General features: G+C 41.8%; 1 protein-coding gene across 18 annotated transcripts in view; it reads left to right on the plus strand.

Annotated features, from left to right (window-relative positions):
- Window positions 1-22,360, plus strand: part of LOC119476257 (unconventional myosin-XVIIIa-like) — a 90,537-nt gene that overhangs the window by 14,559 nt on the left and 53,618 nt on the right. For 4 of the 18 annotated variants that reach the window (XM_037749620.1, XM_037749604.1, XM_037749606.1 and 1 more), the window contains 17 exons: window positions 150-173; window positions 1,340-2,224; window positions 5,859-5,972; window positions 6,120-6,191; window positions 6,950-6,976; window positions 8,915-8,974; window positions 10,290-10,377; window positions 11,206-11,312; window positions 11,402-11,578; window positions 11,670-11,880; window positions 11,964-12,106; window positions 12,932-13,032; window positions 13,190-13,253; window positions 14,261-14,405; window positions 17,645-17,815; window positions 18,670-18,763; window positions 19,718-19,910. In XM_037749620.1, coding sequence (XP_037605548.1) covers window positions 150-173; window positions 1,340-2,224; window positions 5,859-5,972; window positions 6,120-6,191; window positions 6,950-6,976; window positions 8,915-8,974; window positions 10,290-10,377; window positions 11,206-11,312; window positions 11,402-11,578; window positions 11,670-11,880; window positions 11,964-12,106; window positions 12,932-13,032; window positions 13,190-13,253; window positions 14,261-14,405; window positions 17,645-17,815; window positions 18,670-18,763; window positions 19,718-19,910 — 2,676 coding nt within the window. The remainder of the gene's footprint in view (window positions 1-149; window positions 174-1,339; window positions 2,225-5,858; window positions 5,973-6,119; window positions 6,192-6,949; window positions 6,977-8,914; window positions 8,975-10,289; window positions 10,378-11,205; window positions 11,313-11,401; window positions 11,579-11,669; window positions 11,881-11,963; window positions 12,107-12,931; window positions 13,033-13,189; window positions 13,254-14,260; window positions 14,406-17,644; window positions 17,816-18,669; window positions 18,764-19,717; window positions 19,911-22,360) is intronic. The other 14 variants (XM_037749623.1, XM_037749622.1, XM_037749619.1 and 11 more) reach the window with 12 other exon arrangements.

The following is a 22,360-nucleotide window of genomic DNA, read 5'->3' on the forward strand; positions in this document are numbered from 1 at the left end:
TTTCTGTGTTTGTTTGTGTGTTTTTTTGGCCTTTCAGTTCATACCTGCATGTTGTTGAATTTGTGAAATGCTCCTTTATGTTGATGGAGAAAAAGCTTTGGTCTGAACGTGTGGTTTCATCTCTTTTCCCGTTGCTTCCTCTTGTGTAGGCTAAAGTTGAGAACAAGCCAGATGTAAGTGTTTTTTCACCTGCATGCTCTTGAGCACTAATTCTAATCCATTTGGTGTGTTGTGGTACAAGACAACAGAAAATAATTTGGTCACTAATCGTGATCACGATCTTCTGCTAGCTAAAGTCAGGTTACTTTACCGTGGTCCCGGGTACCACTCTGCCTAGTATCCGTTTCTCTTCAGTAGATCGGCATTTGCCCACTGACAGGCATTCAGCGTGCAATAAGAATGCCGTTCTTGATTGTGGCATGTCATTTGTACGCCATGCAGTCTGTACTGACTGCAATCTAAATGCATCCACATAAACATTCTACACTCACAGCTAATGACGTAGAATATAAAGCAAGAAAGACCGGTGGGACGAGAGGTGGAGGGGTCCAACAAACACAGGACTTTCAAGAGACCGGTGCTTTGTTTTGTAAGTTACGTCAGTGACGTGTTTTCTGTGCTTATGTTACGTTGTTTCCGTACGTGTTGTACTTAGTTTCCGTAATTATTTTAGGCCCAACCATGATGTTTTTATACTAAGTGGTTTTGTTGCCTAAACCTAACTGCAGACGTTACCGTAGTTTTGTTGCGTGGTGTAAAAATGACACGCGAAAAGCCTAAAATGCGTCCTCATGGCACGCGGAATGTCCTTGTAATGTTGTGTCATCCGTACGCTTTCTCATGAGATCGGGTTGGTATGCTGATAGGGCTTGTTTTGATCTTCTTTACTCTCAGGGCAACTAACTAACGTGAGTTTGACAAAGAACATTTACTAACAAGTTCATTGTCAACACTGAGCATAACCTGGCCCACTGCCTGGAACACACAGTGTCTGCAGTGTCCACAAACAAAAGTTATATTTACATTCAGTGTTTCTCCCCTAAATGCATCGTGTGCATCCCTGAAGTCTGACAAATGTTTTGTTTGCAACAGTTTGCCAATAAGCTTCAAAGTTAGCACTGAATGATGTTTAATCAAATGGCCTGGTTGCACTCACTAACTTGAGTGGTTGCATACACTAGCTTGAGTGAGATTGAATGGAAATACAGTAGCTGAATAAGCCTTCATACAGAGTTTCTGAGCCCAGAACCTACTGTTGAAATCTTTGACAGTTTACACCTGCGCCAGCCATGGGAATAACCTGCACTATTGTCTTCCTTGCTCTGTTTGTATGATCCAGTCTGATGTAGATAGTAGTCAGCCTCAGGCAGTCACTAAACCTGGGCTAGACACAGGAAGCGGTCCACCGTCAACTGCGTCGTCAGCTGAAGAGTCAAACAGTAACGCTGCCATGGGTGGCCCAGACAGTCCGGGGGAGGAGCGGAGCGGTAAAAAAGTGGTGAGGGTTGTGAGAAGAGTTGTCAGACGTGTGGTTCCTGCTGGGACGACAGAGCAGAACCAGCAAGCTGTCTCTGAGGCTGCTAGGGCTGCAGACTCCCAGCCCCGCAAAACCACCAAACCTGCTGGGCAGGATGACATCTCCATGGGCCTGACTAGCCTAATGGGCAGAAGTAGAACCAAGGAGCACCGGCCTCGCACCCGCACCCAGGACCGCAAAGAGGACGCGAAAGAAGAGGCGAAGCAGGAGGAGGTGGAGGAAGAGGAGGAAAAACCTGCTGTGGAAAAACCAGAGGAGACATCCACACCTGCGCCACCAAAGTTGAACCCCCTCACCCCTCCGGCTGGATTCATCCCTGCTCCCAAACCCAACCCTCTGGCCCCACCTGCTGGATTCATCCCCGCTCCCAAACCAAACCCTCTGGCCCCGCCTACTGGCTTCATCCCCGCTCCCAAACCCAACTCTCTGGCCCCGCCTGCTGGATTCATCCCCGCTCCCAAACCCAACCCTCTGGCCCCGCCTGCTGGTTTCATCCCGCTCCCCAAACAGAATTTGTTGACTCCTCCGCCTGGTTTCATCCCCGCTAGAAAATCCAGTCCGGTGCCCCCACAGCAGAATCCCCTTGCAAGACCTCCAGGATTCATCCCCGTCATAAAGACAGACTCCCTGGCTCCTCCTGCAGGGTTCATCCCAAAGCCTCGTGTGGTTGCTGTAAAGAAACCGGAGGTACTGAGTGAAAATGTTTCCTACTTAAACCTGCAGTAGGCAGAATATTTTTGGCATTATTGGGCAAAAATTCCATAATAACCTTTCAGCATATTGTAATTCAAACGTTCTGAGAGAAAACTAGACTTCTGCACCTCTTCATGGCTCTGTTTTCAGGCTTTAAAAAATCTAGCCCAAGACGGGAGACTTGGACCAATCACAGGTCATTTCAGAGAGAGAGCGTTCCTATTGGCTGTTCATTCAACAGCGGCATCTGTCAATCACTCACGAACTCCGATCAAACGGTCAAACTAGGCAGCGCTGATCAAATATGAATTATTCTGTCTCTGTAATGCCTATTTCTTGCATAAAACGTTTTCAGAAACATCTACTGTTTAGCTATAAAATGAGAAAGTTTGCTCCGGCTTGTGGGCGGAGCTTGGTATTTCCTCAAATGATCTCAACATGGCTGCCGGGTCACATGTTTAGAGTAACTGAATATTGATTCATATTTGATCAGCACTGCCTAGTTTGACCGTTTGATCGAAGTTCGTGAGTGATTGACAGCTGCTCAGAGACGGCAAGGCTAGGCTATGATTGTTTTTTTCCCTCCGTTTTTTTAAATCTTGCAGATGCCATTAAGAGCACCGGAGGACTCTGGAGGACACAGACGCACATGATTTTTTTCAGATTACCTGTCTCATGCACTACTGTCAGGATGTAGTGACCGTTTTATAAAAATATGTATTTTCTTAATCATATTTGCTCCAATCTGCCTACTCCAGCTTTAACCCTGGACATTACTGCTCATATACATGCAACCACGTCACAATATTTACCCTGAAAAACATACTCAACGTGGTTATGAATCATCATTTCTTAGCATTATAACACTACATGTCATCCTCATGATTAACAAAATTAGATTTTCTACAAAAGCACAGTTTGATCTTGATTTTTCTGACAAAAACGATCCTTGATATAATGAAGCCTCCCCGAATAAGTGAAGGGAAGCAGGGTGCATGTACCAGCTCATGATCAGACTTCATCAGTGGGGATAAGGGTGTACTCATGGCCTGCACTCTGCTAGTCTGCTTCACTTGGAGTTGTCCGCGAGCACCGAGCCGTGACTCATTACTGTCACTTTCTGCAGGCAGAGCCTTAAAGTTGTGCTGACCACACTGAGGCCGGGGCTTTGAGGATCTTTTGGGATGCTTTTTTAAAGATTCACAATAAGAATTCAAATGATATTCTCGTGGAGTAAACTAATCAGTAGTTCTTGCCAATTAAACAGCCCAGAAAAACCAAGATCGCAGTTGGTCATGCATCACCAATGTGCAGCTCGGAGCTAGTGCTTGGATTATTAAATTCAGCTTCAGCTAAAATTTTTCTGGACTTTTATTTTTCTAGCTGTCCTTTCAATTGTCTCTCTTTCAATGTGCACCCCAGACAAGGTTATAATGTTGTCCCGTTATTTAGTGTCTTTGGCATTTCGTCTGCCAGCAGCAGGCCATCTGAAAATTTGATCAACAGATGTCCATGAAATCTGCCGAACAGTTGGGTGTTTGGCCGCGGAGCGAGGGATTTGATTTTGGAGATATGCACCTGGTGTTTTTGCTGAGGGATACTGTGTTTTTGACCCGCTCTGGGGAGAGATTTAGGTTTCTAATATTAAAGGAAGGATCGAGATACGTGAACTTAGAAATGTACATTTGTGTGTAACTAAGCATTCTTAGAGGTTTGTGCCAATCTCATGCGACATACTCCTATATATTCATTATTTCTTTAAGCAGGTTATACTGTGTCAATCATAATCAGTTGTGATTTTCTTGTTATATTATTATACTAGGGCTTTGCATCGTCTATATAATACTCCAATAATATTCCAACTGAAAAATGATAGGGTTTGTAGCCTATAGTTTCACTCTATAATATATTATAGGATGCCTATAGCCTCGAATCAACAGTAGCCAGCCAGACAGGCAGGAATGCATGCAGAACTAAGATGTGTAAGCTATTCATTCAGGTTTTAGGAGCAGTGTCCCAGACAGTCAGGATGTTCCTACATATTATGCAGCAGGGTAAAGAAACACATTCTGAATTTCTACAGTGAATAAAATTATATATATTGGGTTAGGAGATTGGGTTATATAGAGATATTGGGTTTGGAGGTCCTCCCCCATGAAAATGTGACCTAACTTAACTATGCAATTATGCTATTTTATGCAATTTTACATACTTTTGGACCATTATTATCACTATAGATAACACCCCAAAATCTTAAATACAACACTTACTATAGTTGAATAATTATTTTATTATTTACACATATCACAGCCTTTATCTGAACATTAATTCTTCTGGCAATGTTTACCCTCTAAAATCATATTATGTAAATTAGAAGAGCAGATTCAGAAAACTTTAAAAATATGTTTCATTAGTTATATTTTTTCACAACTAAAAAAAAGTTATGACAAACAGTTCACTAATTATTTTACAAAAGGGACGTGAAAGGACGATGTCGATGAATTACAGCACCCTAGTTCTCACCCTTCCTCCATTGCGGCTCGTCCAGATGCTCTCCACATTGTTTTTATGTTCATACCAGGCGCTTATGAGGCGTGGCGCAAATACGCCGGTGCTGTGCAGTTATGAATCTCACAGAGAACCTGATATGGAGAGGGCAGAAAAGAGTACCGGCAGCTTAAGAGAAGTGCCGGTACGCAAGAAAAAGTCACAGTACGGCAAAGATTAAAATGTAGAAGTGCTGGTACTGCGTACCGGTGAGTACGGGCCCACTTCGAGTACTGGCTTATGCTGTAAAGCGATGTTACTTTGCTGCCCTCACTGAATCCACATATCAACATAGCATGTTGTTGACATCAGCTATTATTATTAGATACAACTAAACTATCTCTGTAAAAAAAAATCAGTATGACGTGTGTGTAGTAATTTGTTGTCACCTTTAGGCTTTGCATGGAATTTTCAGCATATGAGAGAAAAAGTTAAATTAAAACAAGCATTGTAATTGCCCTGCTTAGCCTTATTGTCATTTAAAGATCCAAAAATCAACCAGAAACAATGATTTTTATCATGATCGAAAAATGTTTTTTTAGAAGCACAACCACATCTTGAAATAGATGTAAATAGCAGCAGATATACCTTTCTCTGTAAAGCTAGTAGTATTGATCCACAGCTGCATACGATTACAGAGCAAATGATGATATAATTCCAGGTGCTATACTCCCAGATTCCTCGGACGTCGGTGCCGTTGTACGACAGCTCAGCCGAGACAATGCTAAATTATTTCATTACTTTAAAGAACAACAGCTTGTTGCTTAAGTAACCATTGACAAACAAAAGCCTTGAACCATTATTCTTTTGCTGCGGTGTTTAATGATCCGGCTTTTCTCTAATAGCCATTTTCCCGTACTCATTTCCTGATTGAATTAACTGGAAAATTAAATTAGCGGTGGCAAACATCCCTTGAAGTTGCTTGTAGTTCTAGATGTGTTGAATTGAACACAAAATACACCAAGCTGAAATATAAACATCATCCTCATTGTCATCTTCCCATGTCATTTCCATCTGTGTGTGTGCACGTTTGTCTGTCAAACTGTGTGTGTTTGTGGATATTTGCATATACTGTGTGAAGGTAAAGGAGACATCTTGTTCCCCTGTGGCCCCCGAGGGTAAACCGTCCCCTGTTGCACAGCCCCCGACTCAGTCTGCACCAAATGAACAGGTGTGTGTTCATCTAGCTGCAAAGGTAACCGTGTGTGTTTCTCACATTCAAAAGCACTTTACATGGAATGCTTCTGTGTGCCCACTTTAAAGTGGACAATCGTAGCGATTTCCTCTGCATCATTGATTTTACCACCCAATTGCAACCGCTGGTCCTGCTATCCAACTGTAGGTCCCGGAGCTGGTTCCCTCCGAGGAGGATCACAACCGCGTGAGGAGGATCTTCGCCGTCGGTGACAATGATGTAACTTCTCTCTTTGTAACTTTGTTTGGTTTGCACCTGCCGTGCTTTACCGAGGCTTACCCTCTCTGTTGCCAGCCTGAGTCAACTTGCCTGCTTTGCTTCCCCCAGATAGAAGGAAATGTGTCCAAAAGTGACCCAGGTCCACGGCTGTCCAAAAGCTGTCTGCCGATAGGGATCCGGTTACAGGGGTCCCCTGGCGCTGTTGGCCACTTGTGAAATCTGAAACTTTGAGACCAAAGGGGTATTTTTCTCTGAGTCACAAGTTAAGGAGATGACTTCAGAGGTAGTTCAGGCTTGTGTTCCCTGAATGTTTATGATAATATTCTCTGGATACTTTGATAAAACTGATTACATTTTGCATCCATAAATGCTATCTTAAATGGTACGCTGTGTGATTTTGTTTCAGAAAACACAACAGTGTGAGTTCCTGTACTCTTTGAACTCACTTGCACACCTCTGATAATGCTTTAGCTCTGTGTTTCTCCTGCTCAGTGTCTTCCCCTCATTCATTCTGTAGCATTAACTGCTTTGTTATCAGGTCCAGAGGAGCACCTGTGTGCTGTATGGTTGTGATTATTTTGGCCGTGCTTGATAATACGGCAGCGTCTGGTTAATTCTTCTCTCAAAGCACTGAAAGGCTTTTTTTTAATTCCTTCTCCTGTTGTCTCAAATTGTGTCTCATGTCTCTGTTTTTTTGCTTCTCCGCGGGTCATCGGATCCTGACTCGCTGCTGTACTCTTCGCTGTTTGCATGGCTAGCGTGCCAGAGGGCGCAAATCCTCTCAGGTATGGCCCTGCCTCGACGGCGGGCTCGCCGCACGCCCTCGTCTGGGAGTCTAAAGCTTGTTCTCCTCTACTGACCCCTCTCTTTGTCTGTGCCTGCCCGCTCGTCTTTGTCCCCACGCTGCTCTCTTCGGTTCACTCAGGGTTCATGCGAGCCCAGAATGCAGTAACGTGACACAAACCAGTGGTTTTGCAAAGTTCGGTCAGGGTTTCTTGACCAGGTTTTAGAGGTCTCAACAAGATTCATAATAGCTTCATTTGAATGCATTCAGTTTACAACAAAAACAATGTGCAGCTGTGTATTGGTCTTGCTGCTTTTGCTCTTTACACCCACATGTACATACTGAGGTTATACTGTAGTCATATGCAACAGTAAACAATACGTCAAATGGCTGTCGTTGACCTCTGAGCCCCACAATAGACCTGTTTTGGTCTTTTTTAGGGGTGTACAAGGGGTCTTTAGGGGGAGATAGCAGGTCAGCAGTAGATGCCACATAGAAGTGGTGTACATCATCTGAAAGCTGGGAACCTGAAGATTAATTTGATAAGTTGTTGCAGACATTTTTGGGTTGATACCATTTGTTAAACAGATTTGGTGGTAAATTTAATCATTTTTTACCACTCGAGTATTAATAAAAATGATTAATAATCCCTCCGCAATACCACATTAAAACACCAAGACCTTGAGGAACACTGTAGAAAAAGCCATGCTGTGATTTGGTATCAAAAGCTTTTGACATTTGGAGATTTCTGCAAGAATTGCATTTTTCAGTGATTGGATGGCGAGCACTTCTGTTCTGGAAACTGCTCACATAACCCCCTTATTATCAATCTACCTAGGAAAGCCATTCATCCTCTGAATTTCAAGAGGCTGTGATTATCCTAGAGGTCACCAAAGGTCATTTTATACAGTGACGTCAAGTTTAAAAAAATGGTCTCAATACAATAAAATGGCTACTATGGGGACTAAAATCATCACACATGAATACAATTGACCCAAGTATGCAGACATTTTCAAATACACCATTTTAGAATAGGCGAAAATAACACATTTATACTGCATTCAAAATAACTGCATGCCTTTTGCCCAAAACTGCATGTGATTATCATAAAGTGGGCATGTCTGTAAAGGGGAGACTCGTGGGTACCCATAGAAACAATTTCATTCACATATCTTGAGGTCAGAGGTCAAGGGACCCCTTTGAAAATGGCCATGCCAGTTTTTCCTTGCCAAAATTTAGCCTAACTTTGGAGCATTATTTAGCATCCTTCACGACAAGCTAACATGACATGGTTGGTACAAACGGATTCCTTAAGTTTTCTAGTTTCATATGATATCTGCATCACTCTAGCTCTAAAACTGAAGCTGCTAGAGCTTCTGAAAGACAGTTACGTTGGTTGGCGGATCTCAGGGAGTTAAAAAAAATAAATAAATACATTTTATCTTTGTGTTCATACATTACCATATCTCTATAGCTAAGTTCATTAGCTTTGAATATTACTTTGTTTTACAACTGCATGGTGCCCTGCATTTATGCCTTACTGTGCACAACTGATCTTGTTAACTGTGACTGTTAATGTGACAGAACATTCATTCCGTGCCCACGGACCCACACACTGACTGCACTTCAATGCACCTTGTAATCCCTGCTCACTAATGCGTTCATATTGTAATTTTTTATGGTGAATTACTTTAATGACTCACTTATTCTGCTGCCGTTTGCTTGACTTGCTATTGCTCTGTTGAACTGCTGACGGTCTTGCTGCAGTGTTTTGCATTCAGTCTTTTGACTCATAATCATTTGTGACCTACGATGCATTTTTTTTACCATTCAAAAAAAAGCTAAATAAGGCATTTTTTAGATCGTGCATGCGCAAATTGTGATTGAATGTAAAGTTTAGATGCTGAATTCAATGATTTCTTCTCCTTCCCTTCTTCAGTCGAAGCCTGTTGAGGACCCCGTGGCCATCCTTCAGGCAGCGCACTCAGCTGCAGCTAAGGTCTGACCATGGCTACAACTGATTGTAGTTCTGGTTGCATGCATCCCCCCGTGTTTCAGAGTGATGTGTGTTCTGTGGTTTTTGTGTGTGATGGTGAACTAGTAAGGGGGATGTGGGAGGATGGCTCAGTAGTTAGTGAGGCAATCCCACCACCAGGGAAAGCCCAGGTTTCATCATCCCTATAGCCCGAGCTGTTGACTGAGCTCTCTGCAGTTCACTCCCTGCTGTCCCCACATATTAACCAGATGGAGAAAATACTGGTGCAGCTATCCAATGTTTATTATGTTTGCATGTCTGTTTCCATGCATGACTCACTCCAAACACTTGACTTGATTTGGTTTAGTTTGTTGTATTTGAAATTATTTAGGTGTTTTTTTCTGTGCAATCCCCCTAAACTCATGTATTTGTGTCTACGTGATGTACTTGGTTGTGATAAAACACCCTTAATTACCCTCTGTCAGTGATGTATTTTCAGTGAACATATTAAAGGGGACCTATTATGCTAATTTTTACGTGCATACTTGTATTTTGGGTTTCTACTAGAACATGTTTAAAAGCTTTAATGTTTAAAAAAATGCTTTATTTTTCTCATACCGGCTATGCTGCAGCACCTCTTTTCACCCTCCGTCTGAAACGCTCCGATTGAGCTCCTCAAAAGCCCAGTCTGCTCTGCTTGGTCAGCTGGCCCACTTTGTTGTGATTGGTCAACCCAACCAAACTCTTCGGACTTCGCTCCAGCCCCGCTCTAGCTAGCTTTGTTTGAGGTCACGCCAAACTATCCGCTATAGGCAGGTATTATGATAATGTGTTACTTGGTGACATCACCACATTACGGAAAAAAAGGCGGGACTTCAAGCAAGGTGTTTCAGGCAGTTCAGGAGCAGGGTTTCTCCCTTTGGCGTGGACTTTGTTACCTTTCAGACCTTCTACCTGCACTAAAAACTATATAACACACTCAAGGAAAGGCAAAAGCCACAGAAGCATAATAGGTCCTCTTTAAATGCAGTGAGTTCAATGCACACTCTGTGAACTGTAGCTCTGCTGTGGAGGGCTGATATGTAATGGGCATAAATGCTAGAGGTGAAATATGAAAACAAACTAACTCTGAAAGGAAGCCCTTCGCCTGATAAATGCAGTTCCCCTCCTGTGTCTCATGTGAATGTGAACTGCATGCTAGTCCTTGTGGAAGTCCATTATGCAATTATCTGATTTAATCATTTAACTATTATGTTCTGTGTTACTCCTTCATTTTGCAGTGTTCAATTATTGATTGTACAAGTGGTTCTCATCCTGATTGTTAACCTGTTTCTAACAGGGGAAGACTGAGGAGCAGATAACGGCAGTGAGAGCCTGGTATAATACGGAGAAAGTATGGCTCGTCCACAAGGATGGATTTTCCATGGGTGAGTAAAAACTTCAGTATTTACAAGCTACAGTTGGTAATTTTGAGCAAATATGCTAAAAAGTTATTTTTATATTATTTAACTGTAAAATCAGAAAGTTTGCTCCGGCCGGTTGGCGGTGCTTCGTTTTGGCTTGCTGTTTTCAACGTGGCGGCCGGGTCACAAACTTTCTCCTTTTACAGCTTAACAGTACACTACAAGATGATTCTGAAAACATTTGAGGCGAGAAATAGGCATTACAGTAACAGAATACTGATTCATATTTGATCAGTGCTGCCTAGTTTGACTGTTTGATTGGAGTTTGCGAGCAGTGATTGACAGCTGCCCAGAGACCGCTCGGCTCTGATTGGTTGTTCGGGCGTGGTAAAATCTTGCAAATGCCATTAAGAGCACTAAGAGGAGGCTGAGAGATTTTTCACAGATTATCTGTCTCATGCACTACTGTCAGGATTTAGTGACAGTTTTATAAAGACATTATCATTTTCGCTAAAATTTACAGACTGCAGCTTTATGTTTCACGAGTATATGTGTGTCTGTTTCTGGGTGACATTGATTGTTGGACTATTAGAGGTGGGTTATTAAAGCTTAGAAAATGCTTATAAATGCATAAAGCATAATGTTAAAAGAGGTCACCAGACAAGACTAGACCTCAGGCTGTATGTAATTAGACTAAGCATGTTGCGTATTCAGTTTTAATGACGCTCATACATTATTAAAAGAGATACAACTGCCACACATTATCAGACATGTAAGATAAGGTGAAGCCGTTGCGCTCAGGTCGAGATCAAATGTCGTGATGAATTAACTCGGCCCTTTGTGGCGATGCAGCAACTCTCCTGAAGACGGAGGCAGGCAGCCTGCCAGAGGGGAAGGTGAAAATCCGCCTGGAGAGTGATGGATCTTTATTGGATGTGGATGAAGACGACGTAGAGAAGGTATTTAATCATCAAATCAACTCTGAACCGCATCAATTACGGACGACACACTGGGCGAGTTGCGTGACCGCTTTGACTTTGAACTCCAGGCAAACCCTCCGATGTTTGACCGAGTGGAGGACCTGGCCTCTCTGCAGTATCTGAACGAGTCGAGCGTGATGCACTCCCTGAGGCAGCGGTACGGCGGCAACCTGGTGCACACCCACGCTGGGCCCAACATGGTGGTCGTTAACCCCATTAGCGCCCCGTCGATGTACTCGGAGAAGGTAGGCTGCAGCAGATAATGACTGTAATCAGAATGAAATATGCTTACAAATATGCATAACCTTCTTCCCTGTCTCTTTATCTTCTTTCCAGGTGATGCAAATGTTCAAGGGCTGCAAAAGGGAGGAAACCGCCCCTCACATTTACAGCATGGCCCAGGCCGCCTATAGGAACCTCCTGACCACTCGCCAGGACCAGTCCATTGTCTTGCTGGGCAAGAGTGGCAGTGGCAAGACCACCAACTGTCAACACATCATCCAATACCTGGTCAGCATCGCTGGCAGCACCAACAAAACATTCTCCAGTAGGTTGGAAATAAAAAATACTCCTTTATTTAGTGGTTGTTGTTGCTGAGGTATTATTAAGTTGACTCTTTGTTGTCTGTAGCAGAGAAATGGCAGGCGGTCTACACCGTTTTGGAGGCCTTTGGGAATGCCTCTACCTGTATGAATGGGAATGCTAGTCGCTTCTCCCATATTGTCTCCTTGGACTTTGACCAGGCAGGCCTGGTGACCTCAGCCTCTATCCAGGTACAAATAAACATTTACATATTCATTTTAAGGGCTGTCAATTGATTAAAATATTTAATCTCGATTGATCGCATGATTGTCCATAATTAATCCAGATTAATTGCAAATTAATCACAAATTTTTTTATCTGTTCAAAATGCACCTTAAAGGGAGATTTGTCAAGTATTTAATACTCTTATCAACATGGGAGTGGGCAAATATGCTTGCTCTATGCAAATGTATTTATTTATTACTGGAAATCAATTAATGACACAAAACACTGACAAATATTACCCAGAAACCCTCACAGGTACTGCATTTAGCATAAAAAAACATGCTCAAATCATAACATGACAAACTCAAGCCCAACAGGCAACAACAGCTGTCAGTGTGTCAGTGTGCTGACTTGACTATGAATTGCCCAAAACTGCATGTGATTATCATATCAGTGGGCATGTCTGTAAAGGCGAGACTTGTGGGTACCCATAGAACCCATTTTCATTCACATATCTTGAGGACAGAGGTCAAGGGACCCCTTTTGAAAATGGCCATGCCAGTTTTTCCTCGCCAAAATTGAACGTAACTTCGTAGTGTTATTTACCCTCCTTCGCATCAAGGAGTATAAAATTGCAAGTTGCGTTAAAATGCGTAAAAGAAATAAGTGGCGTTAACATGTTATTATTGCTTTAACTTTGACAGCCCTAATTAATTAATTAATTTATTCAAATCACTGGTGCTCAACCTCGGAATTCATTCCTTCATCAAACTCCAAAAGGCTTTGTCATTAAGCTTACTTATACTAAATGTTATTTCCTATCATACTAATATCCCGCTGTGGCCCTGCAGACCATGCTCCTGGAGAAGATGAGGGTGACAAGAAGACCAGGAGGAGAGTCCACTTTTAACGTCTTTTACTACCTGATGGCTGGAGGAGACACCTCTCTTAGGTCAGGATTAATACTATCAAAAGCAAATTCAATGTGCCACAGTCCTGCATTGGATTAACACGTTGATATGTTACCGCTTCTGTATCACTTCTTATGTAGGCATTAGTAGACGTGAGAGATGTTGATGTCTTATGTGTTGTTCTCATTTCTTCATCAGAACTGAGCTGCACCTTAACCACTTTGCTGAGAACAATGCATTCGGAATCATGCCTCAGACTAAGGTAAATACTACTTGTTAATTGGAGGTTTGGTCTGTTTTTGAACAACCTGAAATGAAAAAGAAAATTATTATCAGCTACCAGCTGAATGTTTATATTCTTTTAAATTGACACTTTTAAGACAAACCTCAAGATATTTTCAATGGCCTTTTGTTTCCCTTACTGGTTTTAATGTTTTAGTATTTTATAAACTTTCTATAAATTGCTCTTACGAGTTTTATTCTGTTTCTCTTTTAGATTTATGCACATATTATAATATTGCCTTGTACAACTCCAGTTGTTTTTTGTTTTTTTTTAAAGTTATTTTTTTTTGGGGTGATTTTTAAGTATTTTATTGATAGGACAGTGGATAGAGTGTTGGAAAGGGGGAGAGAGAGAAATGACATGCGGAAAGGACCACAGGCCGGATTCGAACCCGGGTCCACCGCTGCTAGGACTGAGCCTTGGCGATACATGGGCGCTCGCTCTACCGACTGAGCTAACCAGCCGCCCACTCCAGTTGTTTTTAAACATGCTATAAAATTGACTTGACTTGACTATATTAATACAGCTACATCTGGTTACACCAACAATTCATACTGTCACACAGAAGAGTGTCATGGTGGATTACAGGAATGAACAACACACTAAGATCCGCTGTATAAGTCTATGTTGTCATCACCTAAAGGAGCATTAAAATAACCTTTGGCTTTTATCAACATCTGTCAGCGGCCATGACATTGACGCAACATCAACAGTCTGAAATTGCATCGTCACAATAGAAATGGGTCAGAAAAAGTGTCTTTTGAAAGATGGCAGAGTGTCAACAGCTGGCAGACTAATCACAGATATCTATCAACAACTATGCTGAACCTTTGCAGATGTTATCAGTGTTGTTAATCCTATTTTAACTTATAATTTGACGAGGCGGTCAACCTCCACCTTATACTTTAATACATCTTATAGAGGATTTCTTTTATCGCTAATAGTTCAAAAAGGAATTTTATATGACTGTATGTGCTATCTTTCAGACTGAGGATAAGCAGCGGGCCTCCCAGCTGTTTTCCAAGCTGCAAGCAGCCATGAAGGTTCTGGGGATCAGTGGCGATGAGCAGAGGGCCTTCTGGCTCATCCTCGGGGCCATCTACCATCTTGGGTCTGCAGGAGCTACTAAGGGTAAGATTGCTCACCGAATGCTTTTCTATTCTATATATGCATCACTTGTTCATGTGGATAATGTTCTTTATTCTTTATTTGGATCCCAACCAGGGTAGCAGCTACTCTCCCTGGGGTCCACACACAACAAAAACACAACATATAACAAAACACATTTTAAAAATCACAATAAAAACATGTTCAAGACAAATAAAATTAAAAATTAAAAGAAGAGGAAAACAAATTAAGAAGAAAAACAAACAAACAAAAAATGTTTAAAATAAAAAACTGAATCATAATATAAGGCATAGATGCAAAGGATCATCCTTGATTTATAAACACTACAGTACATGATGGAAAATGGCTCAAAATTGTTTTAATAACACTTTATGTAATCTGAAAAATATCAAGCCTGCATTACCTCGCTGTAGGTAACACCTCCAGTGTGATGCAAGGCAGCTGTAATCCAGATAACTGAATTATGCAGCTGCACTTTAAGAGATGCTTCACAGTGCACAGGTGTTAGGCTGCTCTACTGCACTGATCTATGGCTGAAAAATAAAAAAGTTACAAACATTTTGTATCAGTACCCAGAATAGTTTCCGAGCAGGTTTCTGCTTTGAACTGATAGAACTACTTCCATATGAAAACTGACTGAAATCATCTGAGACTCCTGCTGGCTGTGGTCTTCATGGTTTGGGCTGCTGTTAATGCTCACATAGAGCAGGTGAAATGAAAAATAATCAAAGCACTGTTTGTGCTACAGCAGGCAGAGTCTAATTGTCAGGAAACCCTCACGGACATCAATCTGGTTTTGGCCTTAAGTCTTGACAAACACTTTTATCTCGTCATAAGAATGCATCAGAGGACTAATGGGAACAGCAGTCCTATTAAACACGAGGATTTGTTCCGGTCTTTGAAGCTATTTGAATGATGAAACCTAATGTAAGAGAGTTTTTTTTTTTTTTTGCTCTAAAGTAATAGATCCGCCTCCCACAGCATTTGACTTTCAATTTAATATTAGATACTTGCCATTTGGAAAGGCTGATGCTGTCAAAAAGATTTTTGTTATTGGTGAGCTTAGCATATTTTTTTTCTCAAGTATGAAAGGCCCTTGCTTAAGAACAGTTACAATAGGCTTTTTAAAGGATGGAATTATATTTTAAAGCAGCAGTAGACAGAATATTTTTGGCATCAATGGGCAAAAATTCCATAATAACCTTTCAGCATATTGTAATTCAAGTGTTCTGAGAGAAAACTAGACTTTTGCACCTCATCATTTGCGGCTTTAAAAAAATCTAGCCTGTGACGGGAGACTTTGGCCAATCACAGGTCATTTCAGAGAGAGAGCATTCCTTGGCTGATCATCAAACGGAGGAACTTGCAAACTCCGATCAAACGGTCAAACTAGGGCTGATCAAATATGAATTCATATTCTGTTACTATAATGCCTATTTCTTTTGTAGTGTACGGTTTAGTTGTAAAATGAGAAAGTTTGCTCTGGCTGGTGGTCGGTGCTTGGTATTTCCTCAACTGATCTCAACACGGCTATCGGGTCACAAACTTTCTCATTTTACAGCTAAACAGTACACTATGAGATGTTTCTGAAAACATTTGAGGTGAGAAATAGGCATTACAGTAACAGAATATTGATTCATATTTGATCAGCGCTGCCTAGGTTGACCGTGTGATCGGAGTTTGTGAGTGATTGACAGCTGTACAGAGACGGCAAGAGCTCGGTTCTGATTGGTTGTTTTCCTTCGGTCTATGAAATCTTGCAGATGCCATTAGGAGCACCGGAGGACACCGGAGAGCACAGTATATCAGAATAATATACAACATACAAATCATTATATTGTATAGTTGCAGTGACTCTGCATTTTGTGCTTTTGACATTATTTGTTCATTCTTCGCTTCTCTGCCTGCACACTGTAATTGCCAGTCACTTATGTGGCATCGCTTGCCAAATTATTTCCAGTGATCCCCTCCAGCTGGCTGCCAATCTTTTTTGATGGCAGTACAACAGCATCCAGGAGCAGTTTTAAAATGTTCAGCAATTATTATCGTCCCATAATACAGACACTAAACAACTTCTGATCTGCAAATTACTGGGTGATTTATGGACTTCAGGACTGCCATCTTCCTGTTAAACTCACAGGAAGAAACAATTTACGACGGGATAGAAGAGTTGACACATTGATGGCAATTCGATTTTGACTCCCTGTCTAAAAAATATTAAATTTACTCATAAAAAATATACTTTAATCATACTTTGGCGTCATTAAAAAGATTTTTGCTGTCAGGACTTAGTTTGTGTTTGATTATATTATCACACACAATATACTGTACAATGTTCACTGGTAGTGCAGCTTCATGGTGTGACACAAGAGGGCAGCACTGGTCTCTAATCCAGCAAAACTAATTAAAGGGACCACCTGAAATGAACTTGATTTTCCCTGTATACTGTACTGTCAACACATAGAAAAAAGCCTTTTCATACTGTGAGTCTGCATGCTTTTAAGGGCAAATATTATACATATGTATTTTTTTCATAAACTCCTTAATGTTTGATTCAGTAACATCCAGATAAATGGCAAACCCAATTTCCTCTTTTTGATGTTTAACCGGAATCAAAATAATTGTGGTGGCGAATGCCTATCAAAGCAAATGTTTAAATGTCTGTACTTGTCTTTACAACCGTTCCTGCTTATCATCATGAAAAGTACGCAGGGCGTTCTGCGGCGCTGATGAAACAGATAGAGCCCACTGCTCTCTGTGTGAAATCCCCCGGTTCCTCTCTCAAGTCTTAGAAGATACCACTTCATGGTGGATTATAACTGAAGTTTGCACACATGTTTTCCATCACTCAGTCGCTAGATTAAAAGAAAAAACTTGTGTTTCCCAACAGTGTTTTTTATGTAAATAAATTAATTATGTCCCCTAATGAGATAATAAAGTTTTGCTTTCATTCTCGAGATAATAAAAAAGGGCAATTATCACTTCACTTCACAGGCTTTTTTTGAACATGAAACAGTAGTTGTTGAAGCTTTTCTTTTTTTAGCTGAATGTATTCAAGCCACGGACATTTTGAGCATGCTTTTAGTGCATGTTCTCACCAGCTGTGTCAGTGTCAGCTTGACCGGAGACATAATCCTACCCTGTCAGAGACGGGCTTGTCACAAAAGCTACCACGGCTACCAGCCGTGTGCCCGGGGTAGCTGGCAGAATGGCTAATGGAGGTTTTCATGCACGTGTCTCAGCTGGCAGGAAACAATTTGCACGTCACGAGTGGGCCCAGAAGGCAGCCTACCTGCTGGGCTGCACCCTGGAGGAGCTCTCCTCCTCCATCTTCAAGCACCAGGCCAAGGGCACCCTGCCCAGAGCCAGCTCCATTCGCCAGGCTTCTGACGAAAATGGCACAGCAGATGCAGGTACTCCACAGACTCGGCATTTACCAACACACTCTTTCCTCTTCCATCCCCCTCCCTCCTCTCTTTCTCTTTGTCACTCTCACTCTGTTTCCACACACACACACACACACACGCCTCTGCTCATCACTGGAGGGAAATTGCATGCTCTGGAGAAAGTAAAGCTTATCTTAGTAATGAATACCACAGCTTTACAATGGCTATTGACAGATAAGTACACACACTGTGTCGGGACAAGCAATTTTGGATCTGCTCTTCATTCATTGTCCTTGAAATCATAATTGCCTCGCATTGATTTTTCTGCACATGTGCAGGTCCTCCGACTTCCCATCAAGACACTTTGAAGGGCACGAGGATACAGTTAAAAGTCTGTCACAGAAGGGACGGACAGAGTTAACCTCTGTTTCACCTCTCCTGTATCTCCCCTCACACACGCAGTCATCGATGTCCATGCACACATGAAAATATCCTTCAGGCGCCACAAACGCACTGTTTTGTGTGATAGTGGAATGAATTAGGGGAGTTTAACAGGTGGCCATCGCCGCCAGGCACAGACACAAGTATGCGCTCGTTTGATCTGACCAATTCGGAAACACCTGAATCCTAAATGAAGCTGCTTTACGGAGGCCATTGCAGACCCAATTTGAATAGTTATGCCTTCCTTTTGGGCATATTATGCACAAATATGATGCTATTGCACATCCTTTCAGAAATGTTGCGACCACAGTTTTTAGTCTCGCTTTTACAGATCAAAACATAGACATTTTTTCTTTTAATTCAACTGGCTTTTTGTAGATGGAGATGTTGTTGTGACCTGGCAATTTCTGACTCATTCTGTGTCTGGCTGCCTCTCAAAGCAGGATCCAAGGCCACGGCCATGGAGTGTTTAGAGGCCATGGCATCTGGGCTTTACTCTGAACTCTTCACCATCCTCATTTCTTTAATAAACCGGTCAGTATTTCTGATCTTGTACCTTTCTGAAGCTGTATCAAATTTACATGTTTTGGGGTTTTTGGCTGCACTGTTATACAATGGAAACATGGCAAGGTGTTGCTTTGTGCATCATTTAAAGAGGACCTATTATGCTTTTGTGCTTTTTCCCTTTCCTTTAGTGTGTTGTGTCGTTTTTTTGTGCATGTAAAAGGTTTGCAAAGTTACAAAGCCACGCCAAAGGGAGTTACTCTCCCCCACAGAAACACTGCTCCTGAACTGCCTGAAACGCCTTGCTTGAAGTCCCGCCTTTTCTTCCGTAACGTAGTGATGTCACAAACAGGGCGTTTCAGACAGAGGGTGAAAAGAGGTGCTGCAGCACAGCCGGTATGAGAAAAATGAAAGCGTTTTTTGAACATTAAAGCATGTTAACATGTTCTAGTAGAAACCCCAAATACAAGTATGCACCTGAAAATAACCATAATAGGTCCTCTTTAAAAAAAATACCTTTAATTCTGCTTAATATATTTGATATGTTTCTAAATCTTGGCATCTTGAATACAATTTTACATAACTGTAGTTTTTTGTCCAGTTGGTTTTTAATGGCTTTGATGGGTAGTTTAGGAGGATAAGATGCTGTTTTAACTTTAGGGCTTGGGTTCAGGTTTTAAAATAGAACTAGGATTTTTTTAAATTTTTTTTTCATACTTTATTTTTTCCCATTTTTCAAGGTTGTTTTCATATATGCAATTTACAGTTCGTAATTACAATAGTTTATAAATATAAGAATAGAATTAGGATTATGTTAAGTGAGGGTTAAAGTTAGGGATGTGGTGCAGAGAGCTAAGGTTAAAGCTAAGGGTTATATGCAGTGAATGCAATCAATAAAATGTGGTCTCAAGTATCTCGGTGTTTACGTGTGTGTGTGTGTGTGTGTGTGTGTGTGTGTGTGTGTGTTTGCCCTGTGTGTTCCAGGGCCTTGAAATCCAGCCAGCACTCCCTGTGCTCTCTGCTCATTGTGGACACGCCGGGCTCTCAAAACCCCAGGCTGGCGAAGCGCGAGTGCGGCGCGACCTTTGAGGACCTGTGCCACAACTACACTCAGGAGCGTCTGCATTCCCTCTTCTACCAGCGCACCTTCGTCCAGGAGTTGGAGAGATACAAAGAGGTAAGGATAAAGAGGTTAAGCATTATGCACTGCCGCGCATACATACATACACACACAAAACCTCATTCTCACCGTCTCCTTCTTTCTTCCTCCTACCTCTTTCTCTCTCTCTCTCTTTGTCTGCTGATATATCAACTCCAATAGTGTGCACGTTCACACATCTGATACACTATCCCTCCCACCTGTCACTAGCTGTGACAAGCCAACGCGGTTCATGTGTTGGACCTTCTCATTAGCGATGCCAGTCTTCACCTCTTCTGCCGAGATCAAAGTAAAGTCACTCACAGCTGCCTTCGGGAGACACGCCCAGCTGCACAGCAGTGGTGTTGCTCCCTGATGAAGGAACCATTCTTTTTCTGTCCGTCTAGCAGTGCTGGACCACTATAACTGGGCGCAGTCATCCCTAAGATATTCAAGGATAAACACTAGAGATGTGTTTTTCTTTCATCACTAACATAAATGTACCCATCCATTACTCAAATCTCCTTCTTATTCAAAACTCAGCTGATAGCACACTAAAGTTGAACAGAAATCTTGATCTTATTACTTTTAATAATGCGAACAAGGATCCTGGGATTTCCCACCCACCTTCCCACCCACACCCTCTGCCTGGGAGAAAGGGAATTGGAGCGAAATGATGAAGTATTGCATAAATCTGTGCAGCGTAATTCTCTCTCGTCAGTGCATCTCGCAAGAAACTGTCATTGAAAACTGGGTCAAACTCATTTAACGCAGCACGCGGTATCGACAATGGCAGTGACAGGCAGGTTAAACTGTGATGCGCACAACAGGCACACGCTTTATATTTCGATTTAAATGCTGTTGCAACTGCGCGGATAGTTTTTTTGTATATCCTCTGCACACAGCGGAGAACAAAAAACAATTTAGGCTACTTCACATACACTGTCAACTGGAACACTGGCATCTGTCACGGCCGCACTATTAGCACCGCCGACATTTCCCCACATTCCTAGTGCCGCCTGCACTTTGTCACCGTGAGCTGCTTCATAAGCCTGTTTTGCTCTGGTGAAGGTAATTTCCTGTATTTATTTCCACTTTTGTCCCCGAAATGTTATTATCTGCAACAGTAATGAAATATTTTAGAGTATAGGGAAAACAGTCTTAGTAAATGCCAAACCTTGTTGTTATTATAATAGATTTGTTGTGGCTTTTAGTTTGCTTACATCTAATATGCCATTGTTTTTTTCATTTCAATATCCATGAAAATCTTGGGGATTATTATGGCTGCCTACACCGTTGGGCCGCCCCTCTGTGATGAAGGGGAATCAGGGTTTTAAATGACTTGGATGACTGTGTGCATAGTGGTGGGACCACTATTGTCTCATCTGGAGAACGTCCAGCACCTGGGGCTACTAATTATGTTTTAGTATCAATTAATCTGACAATTATATTTTCTGTTTAATCGTCTATAAAATGTCAGAAAATAGTGAAAAATGTCCATTATAGTGTTGATAATGTGTTTCGTCAGACCAACGCTCCAAAACTCAAAGATGTCATATATCATAAAGATAAAATAAATCCTCAATTTTGAGAGAGTTTGATTGCACAGTGTAATGGCTATCGAATAATAATGACACCATCGGCGTTTAGATTGGTTCCTCACTCCGCCAACGGGTACGATGTCCCGGAAAAATGAAGGCTCAATTTATAGCACAAAGGAAGTGCATCAACCATTGCGCAACCAAAACAGGAAGAGGATGGCACATTTGTTTTCCTGAGTAGCTATCGGTAGCTATCCCTATTAAATCCTATTAAAGCTGCAGTGGGTAGAATTGGAGAAAATGTGATTAAAAAAAGTTATTTTTATAAAACAGTCACTTTATCCTGACAGTATTGCATGAGACAGGTAATCTGAGAAAAATCATGTCCCTCTTTTCACTTTTTTAAAATTTCACAGACTGGAGGAAAACAACTAATCAGAGCCGAGCTTGAGCCTTGCCGTCTCTGAGCAGCTGTCAATCACTCGCGATCTCCAACCAAACGGTCAAACTAGGCAGCGCTGATCAAATATGAATCAATAATCTGTTACTGTAGTGCCTATTTCTCGCCTCAAATATTTTCAGAAACATCTTGTAGTGCACTGTTTAGCTGCAAAATGAGAAAGTTTGTGACCCGGCAGCCGTGTTGAGATCAGCTGAGGAAATACCAAGCACCTCCCACCAGCCGGATAACAGCCAATAGGAGCACTCTCTCTCTGAAATGACCTGTGATTGATTTAAAGTCTTCCGTCACGGAGCTATGAGGAGGTGCAGAAGTCTAGTTTTCTCTCAGAACACTTGAATTACAATATGCTGAAAGGTTATTATGTTAATTAATTTTTGCCCATGATGCACAAAACTTGTTGCCTACTGAAGCTTTAATATTCTGTTTGCTGTCAACTTTAATCAATTAATCGTTGAAGCTCCACTTGGGACTCCCTGTAGTGGGCT

The sequence above is a fragment of the Sebastes umbrosus genome, chromosome 17, assembly GCF_015220745.1.
Source record: "Sebastes umbrosus isolate fSebUmb1 chromosome 17, fSebUmb1.pri, whole genome shotgun sequence".
Lineage (NCBI taxonomy): Eukaryota > Metazoa > Chordata > Actinopteri > Perciformes > Sebastidae > Sebastes > Sebastes umbrosus.